Raw genomic sequence first — 7,492 nt, forward strand, 5'->3', positions numbered from 1 at the left:
GACAAACTGTAAAAGAAGGATTAATTAAAATGACGCATATCCTGCTTGTCCGTCGTATTTCTTTAAAGGAATGTATACAATAGTAAACATTACATACATGTATTGAATTTTAAAGTGTCAAACACGATAGAGAAGTTATCTTGCCATTATAATCAAGACACAATGCAACTTTTTAATGTGGTCATCCATGTTTCACTTCTTAAATTGACTACCCTTCTTCCTCATTAATCTGATCATTGTTTCCTCTTACCGTCATTACAGTTTGGAAAGTCTGATTAACAAAACGCACAATCAACGGATAAGATAACAGAAAATGAAAAGATGATGATTAGAGTGTAATCAAATTAACTCCGGCATAAAATATAAAAAAAAAAAAAAACCAGACAAACTGAACTGATGATAGGTATGCTACATTCAGTTATTGTTAACGGTTTGTTTAACATTTGCATATCAAGTCAAACGCATATTAAAACAAAAATAATGACAAAAGTTTATTGGTGCCTCCAGTCATACCTATAATGACAGCTAGAGAATGTTTCGGAGGTCCATTGGCATAACGTAAGAATCAAATACACACCTAACACCAGCGTGTGTTTAGCGTCATCTAGTGGTAAATTATTTTATTTACGCAAGAGGAACGACCATTTCTGGGACCTAAACGGCTTGTTGTACATACGGTGTTATTTTAAAGGAGGGGCTGCAATAGGCATGTCAGCATTTTTTACAATGAGAAATTAAAGTATTTGCTTTTTAAATATATTTCTAATAAACGTGGTGAATAAATTAATTCATAATCCTGAAAAAAATGTTTTCTACTTAGTACTCCGGTACACTAGGCGGCAGATGAATTTACTTGTATGCAAGCCGACAACAAAAGAAGATCTTGACGCCTACTGATGACATCGGCTTGAGCGGCCCATGTGGACAATGCGAATTTTGGAGTGACTGTTTATGTCTTGTCGTGGCTTGAACAGTTACACTCGCGAGTGGAGAACGACTTTTACATTTGTTCCGTTTTTTTACAGCCTGGACACATTCAACAATGTCGTGGGTAAGAGCTGTAGCGTCGAGCGGTGAGGATGTCTTTGACGAAGATATGGATGATATTGGTCTCCAGAACAAAGAATGGAAACACAACATGGAAAAACGGGCAAAGGTAAGCTGACTTTTGACAGAGATGTGAGAGTCCGAGCCAGTTATTTACATTATTAAAAGTGACGTGTGAAAACTCACAAACTCGCTGTAACCTATCCCGAATAATAGATTCTTTCTTGAATCGCACAACATAAATAAAAATCGCTCACAGTCATACTACTTGCAACAACAGTGAGTCAGTTCAAAATGGCAAGGATGGGTTTTATTCAGCAAAAAACAGAAACAAAAACAACAACAGCTAGAAGAACAATGTTAAAGGTCATCATTGTGAAACGGCGCAGCCTAGAAACGACGGTACCCTATGGTTCTGTGTTAGGATGGTTACAGAGACGGTGTTGACGCGGGGAAAGAAGCATCGCTTCAGATTGGGTTTAATATGGGTTACAGAGAAGGAGCCGTTAAAATGAAGTCTATCGGCCAGCTCAAAGGAATCGTGAGGTAAGAATTCATAATAGTTTGAAACCTTTAAACAGTAACACATGTGTTTCAAATGTCTTACTTTGAAAAGGATTTAAAGGGTTAAACTTGTTCTACTAATAGCAGTGTGCATGTTTAGCTGGTAATGCCAGTTTTAAAGAGGAACAACTCTATTTCCTTATGTTAACAACCAGTAACCAGTCACGTGACTTACTTAATTGTGCTCAACTGTATTGTGTGGGCCAGTGCTTTGCTCCCAGTTTGCTCAGCTCTGTCTATTGTGCTTTTACAGTGCTCTGCAGTGTTGGTACCAGTCACATGATCCAGGCACCCCGGCTTTGTCATCCATCGCTGAACTTCTGCGTAGAGTAGAGGAGCACGAAGAGGCTGTCATCGCAGCCATGCGGAAGGCCCAAGAGCGTCCTCCGCCAAGCGTGACCGACGTCACGGAGACCATGGAAGACCTGGGAATGGAGCAGGAAAATGAATGTGGAAAGTCTGGCGGCCGTGGGAGAGATGGAGATGGAGGTGGAGTTTGTTGCGGGAAGAACGGAGATGCCGGCGGCGGTCCGACGCAGCGGCCCTCGCAGAACTTTAACGACCTTGGAGAGAGTATGGGGCAGCTGCTAAGACGATGTGTCGAGATAGTCACACAGCACGGACTTCCAGAGGAACTAAAGCGTCACCTTTTAGAGCTAAAGGCCCCATGAAAAGGGGATTTGAGAAACGTATGACGTGTGGTTTGCCACTGATCGCGGGTGCTGAGATCTAAGATCAGCTTTCCTTTTGGTAAGACCTAATCTCCTGCAAAAGAGGTGAAAAGCAAAACTGGGCCAAGGACATGACTCAAGAGCGGCTTCCGTTCCAGCTAGGTGTTTATGTCGATCAATGCTTTGCGGTAATCAGATCTAGACAAAAACATTGTAATGATAAGACAACAGCTGCTCCCCCCAGGCCATGTGAAACTGCAGAGAAGGAACTTGCTCAGATGGAAACCTATCTCCTGTGTGATGTTTTGGCCTTGTTGTACTGGATGCAGTGTGGTGCAGATAACAGCTATTCTCTGATGTACTGTCAGTGCTTAGTCAGATGATGTGAAGACTGAAACTCGAATGCTTTTCAGTTGCTGACAGATTGCACCGACTAGACCAGTGATTCTCAACTTCAGTCCGGGGGGGGGGGGGGGGGGGGGGCACTGTCTTTGTTTTAACTCTTCATTATCACAGTTAATCGAGCTAATCGAGGGCTTGATGTTTAACTGATCAGTGGAATCAGGTGTGTCAGGACTGAAGGTGAGAATCACTGGACTAGACAGATCCTGATGCAGGGAAAGACAGACGTGAAACAGGTTATTTTTATAGGACCTAAATGCAAGCTCTGTAACATTGTTCCACTCCTAGACCACTACAACAGACTGACCCCGTTTTGTTTTTTTATAACTTTTACCATGTAATTATTTTTTTATTGCTGTGTTTCTATTTTTGATATCTACGCGATGTTTATTTGTGTATACTTTGAAACATTTAAGACTGCAACGCACAAATGTTTAAAGATGTAAGAAACCGAATCCACTCTGCCAGAAGGATAATGCTTTGTAGCAGTGCATAACTGTGCAAAGTACCATTTTATATTTACCTCTGTATTGTACTGGATGCTTGATCACAAACCTAATTAAAACATTCTTTCCCTCATCGGCTGTTTCCGTTTACTTTATCTGGGTTTCATCGATAAACAATGAGTTGTCTTAAATGAAGTCCGCATTGAAACTCTCCGGATTCAAGAGTAAGATTCTGGGTTAAGACTACGGGATTTTGTGCTTTGGCTGTACTAACGATTTAAGAATCCACAACCTTAACGGTTTTAGTTGTGTTCCACCGTGTTGCATTACAATTGGCTTCACGTTTGTTTCCTTCATAGTCCGTGTCAATTGGGTTTCTGTTGAGTTCTAGATGCGCTCTTAACAACCCACGCTCTTACTACAGCTTTAAATAAATTATACGAATTGATGTATTACTTCCGTGCTAAATGTGTGGCTTACCTATATGCACTGGTGTCTATGATATTTTTCCATATTTAGACCCACTGCTTTTTTTGATGAGTCCAAGATGGATTTGTACCATCGGTTCAGAGCGATTCCTTAGCATCATGTTTCATTGCGGCGCCGCAACAACCTGCCAAAAGTAGCGCGCTACTGAGAGAAATGTCAGGAGTTGAGTGAAACTGCAGCAGCAGAGTAACTAATCCGAATAGCTTCTCATGGATATTATGTCAAGGCATTTTCTGAAAATGTAATACACAAACTGGAACGTATATTTGGGGAGTCCCCCGGATAGCCTGCCGTATCTCCTGTTCGGGAGTGTCTATAGACGGAAAGTGAAACCACAGTAGGCTACACAGCAGAAACTTCCTGGTGGCTAATGTGGTCGTTCTGCCCCGCGTGCTGAAACACTCCAGATTCGGGTACGAAATGTGAAGTTGGTAGTTCTTCCATGTTTGGTAGGGTACGTATGACGTTTTATAAAAATTACATTAAATGTGTTGTAGAAATGAAAATGTTCAAGCTGGCCTGCAATCAATGCGAATATTAAGTATGCAGAGCTGTGCTGACCAAATCGCTACTAATATGTGTGGTAGTTCAACGATTCGTAAAATTGTGGTACCACTTTCAAAAATTCGTTGTTATCGCCGCTTGTGTGTAGTTTGAAAACAAATCTCGTTGTTCATTTGGAGAGAGCCTGTCCACAGCCAACAGTTTTTTTGTCGTAAACAAGCTACTCATGTTAAATGTCGCGCATGTCTGCGCCCCGCACAGAGTGGCACGGGCACTTCATTGAATACATAAAGTCGAATGCCAGTGACAGAGGCAACTGACTTCGACAAATTCTCAAACGGGGTTCAGTAGTTCAGTGTCTGAATTACAACAACGAGTGGAAAAACGTGTCGACTGCTATGTTTAAGTGTCAGGTGATAGGGAAGAGGAGCTGAGCCGTGACTCAGAGAAATTAGTTTGAACGACTTCATGTCATCAGTTAAAATGTATTGACATTTTTTAAAAAAGTATATTACAGTTCAACAAAGGTTGCGGGATGTTATTCAAGTCAGCGGTTCATTTTAAGCATAGTTTAAGTTTCACGCCCACGCCACACGCAAGATGGAACGATGTTTCCTACAACTCGATCATAGTTCAGTTTCTCTGCTCCAAGGTCCAGTATGTCAAACATTAATGTGTGTATCTCTCTCTCTCTCTCCCCCTCTGTCTCTGTGTGTGTGTGTGTGTGTGTGTGTGTTAAACAGGGCCACAAGATATGACAAGATACGAGATCCACGGGGGAAAAATGTACCTTTTTTCGTGACATCCAGAATTCTACAGAACTCTTGAGGGAAGACGTATCCATGAGTATTTGACCTAATGAGCCACCGGTGCACACTAAGGAGAGCCAACATATCCAAACAATTTATCCTCATATTACATGGACGGGGAAGCAAGCCGGCCAGAAGAGGAACTGAACTACTTTATTTGACTAGATAGCTCCCAGTAGGGCCTGAGCCTTAGGAAAAAACCCTAAAGGAGTTTTGGGCACCTCTGGAACCCAGAACTTTCTTTCTTTCTTTTTTTTGGACTGGTTGAGGTGACTGAGTGTAAAAATGGGGAACCGATGTTGTAAGTCTGTTAACCCCTGCGAGACCCGGGACGAAGAACAGGGTTTACTGAGCTCCTCGACCACGGGTTCAAAAACCTCAGCCAGGTCGGGAGAGCTGACAGCAGGCAACATGGGACCCAGTGAAGATGACAGGTAAGGCAGAGAAGAAGCATTGTCTCACCGTGGTGAAATTAACGTGAACACGCTTTTGTGATGATTTTGTGTTTCTCTTCTGACACCCACAGTCAGCTAAGCACACTCTTTGGTATAGTTTAGTGAGCTCTGGCAGTAAGTATAGATTTTTTTTTTTCAATTGTTCTTATTGGCAGATGTTAGCTATACTTGATTGTAATGATGATTCCATTTTGATATTGATGACTGTCAAAGGACAGATGGTGCATATAATTTTGATATTGACAGCAATCGTCAACCATCCAAGCATGAAGATATTCGAGTGCGTATGTTTCTCTTTTTTTTTATATGCTAGAGCTGAAGACAGAGCTTTACATCCAGATGGACTCGTGGTGACCAAACAGCCAATCGCCGTACAGGCCGACTCGACAGCAGTGGATGAACAGACGAACAAGAGCGTATATAGCGAGACAATAACTATCCTGAAAAAAACGGACGGTACTTCAGATGTCAGCAACGAGGTCTCGGCTGAGGAGAAAAACACAGAAGCAGTCAATGCGTCTGAACAGTTAAAGGCAGAAGTTGCAGTACCCCAAGATGCAACAGCAGAGGAGAAAAAACCATCAAACTCAACAAAGTCACCTGTGGAGGAAGGTATCACACACGTCACTAATGACATTTTACCTGAGGGGACTGGTGTTCAAGAGGAAACCAACACAGCATCCGCTCAAGGGAGCTTCACAAGCCTGACTGCGCAGACGTCTGACAGCTCATACGCTCAAGTGATGAAATCACTGAAAGCAGCAGACAGTGCTGCGCAACCGACAGAAAATGCGCAGACGAACGCAGCTGAGGCAGCCACGCAAATGAACGACGCAGCAGCGGAGGTTAAAGACGTAACGTCTGCTCCGGCCAAACCAGCGGAGGATAAGGAGGGTGCAGAGCGGGTGACAGATACGCAGGGAGAGCCAGACAGGGCGGCTGCGCAGACAGACAGAAAAGCAGCGACTGCGCAGGACACGCCCACCGTAGCGGAGCTTAACGCGAAGGCTGAAACCGGTGAGGTGACTCCGGAAACAGAGTCGCAAATTCCTGGCATAGGAGGGGAGGAGACTTCTGAAAACAAGTCGAAAGACCTAAGCGACTCCTCCGCAGAGGCCATGAAGTGGGAGGCAGGTGAACAGTCAAACATCACTGCCGAGGAGCGGATGACAGAGACGGAGAACGCCGTAGCGCTGCCTGGACCGTCCCCCGTAGATCCTTCAAAAGTGGAAGATGTCCCAGAGACACCTGCGACATCAGAGGGTCCCAGTGTCGCTGAAACTGAAAAGGACGATGAACAACCAGAGGGTCCATCGTCTGAAGCGGAAGATGTGGTGGCAGAAAAGTCCTCTCCTACAGCTCAGGGACTCAATGAGCGTGTGTCTGTTGAGGGAGTCAGCAGTGACCTTCCTGCTCCTGACAGCGAAGAAGGAGCGTCGGAGAACTCTGGCACTTTGGGTGCCGAAGACGGCACTCACGGACGTGACGGAACTTCTCCAGAGGCTGACAGGTGAGGGAAATGGTCTCAGCAGTTGGAACTCTCACCCAGTATGTGGAAGGACTGGTTCTCAGTTCTAATATTTCAGTCTCCTCAGACTGTGCAAAAAAAAGCATTGAGGTGTAGAGTTTCAAAATTGCTCAATGCTACTGCTACATCTGCTACTACTACTACTACTACTACTATTACTACTAGTAATAAAATAATAATAATAATAATAATAATAATAATAATAATAACAATAATAATAATAATAATAATGATAATAATCCATTTTAGTTCAGTTTGGATTACAGCATCGAGTGTCGGGAGTTTTGTGAATGTGAAGTGAGTAAGTATCAAGTCAAGCTGTCTTCTTCGTTTTCTCCTCGACCTTGTCTCGTTCGGGCAGCGTGGGAGACGGCGCAGATATCACTGCGGCTCTGGAGAAGAAGCAGGTGCTCACAGATCAGGAGAGGGAACCTGCCGACCAGAGCCAGAACGGTCTAAACTCCAGCGGTCCCTCGTCACCCTCCAACTCGGCACACAATGCATCAGCTGCTGAGATTTACAAGAGGTGGGCAACAGTTGCTGTATCTCCTAATCACCACCAGGGGGTGCAAAATGA

The 7,492-nt window shown here is 43.8% G+C and overlaps 2 protein-coding genes across 3 annotated transcripts in view; both read left to right on the plus strand.

The window, feature by feature from the left end:
• The first annotated feature begins 1,042 nt into the window (after nucleotides 1–1,042).
• Nucleotides 1,043–2,282, plus strand: otulina (OTU deubiquitinase with linear linkage specificity a). Its single transcript, XM_030767533.1, has 3 exons — nucleotides 1,043–1,156; nucleotides 1,472–1,593; nucleotides 1,865–2,282. Exons 1-3 carry the CDS (start codon nucleotides 1,043–1,045, stop codon nucleotides 2,280–2,282), a joined length of 654 nt encoding a protein of 217 aa, XP_030623393.1.
• Nucleotides 1,075–7,492, plus strand: part of LOC115808436 (treacle protein) — a 14,092-nt gene continuing 7,674 nt past the window's right edge. The window contains exons 1-4 of one of the 2 annotated variants that reach the window (XM_030769805.1): nucleotides 1,075–1,156; nucleotides 4,867–5,366; nucleotides 5,701–6,897; nucleotides 7,277–7,441. In XM_030769805.1, coding sequence (XP_030625665.1) covers nucleotides 5,218–5,366; nucleotides 5,701–6,897; nucleotides 7,277–7,441 — 1,511 coding nt within the window. In that variant the 5' untranslated portion in view covers nucleotides 1,075–1,156; nucleotides 4,867–5,217. Of the gene's footprint in view, nucleotides 1,157–3,989; nucleotides 4,074–4,866; nucleotides 5,367–5,700; nucleotides 6,898–7,276; nucleotides 7,442–7,492 lie in introns of those variants that run through there. The other variant, XM_030769804.1, reaches the window with a different exon arrangement.

Source organism: Chanos chanos, chromosome 3 (assembly GCF_902362185.1).
Source record: "Chanos chanos chromosome 3, fChaCha1.1, whole genome shotgun sequence".
NCBI classification, from domain to species: domain Eukaryota; kingdom Metazoa; phylum Chordata; class Actinopteri; order Gonorynchiformes; family Chanidae; genus Chanos; species Chanos chanos.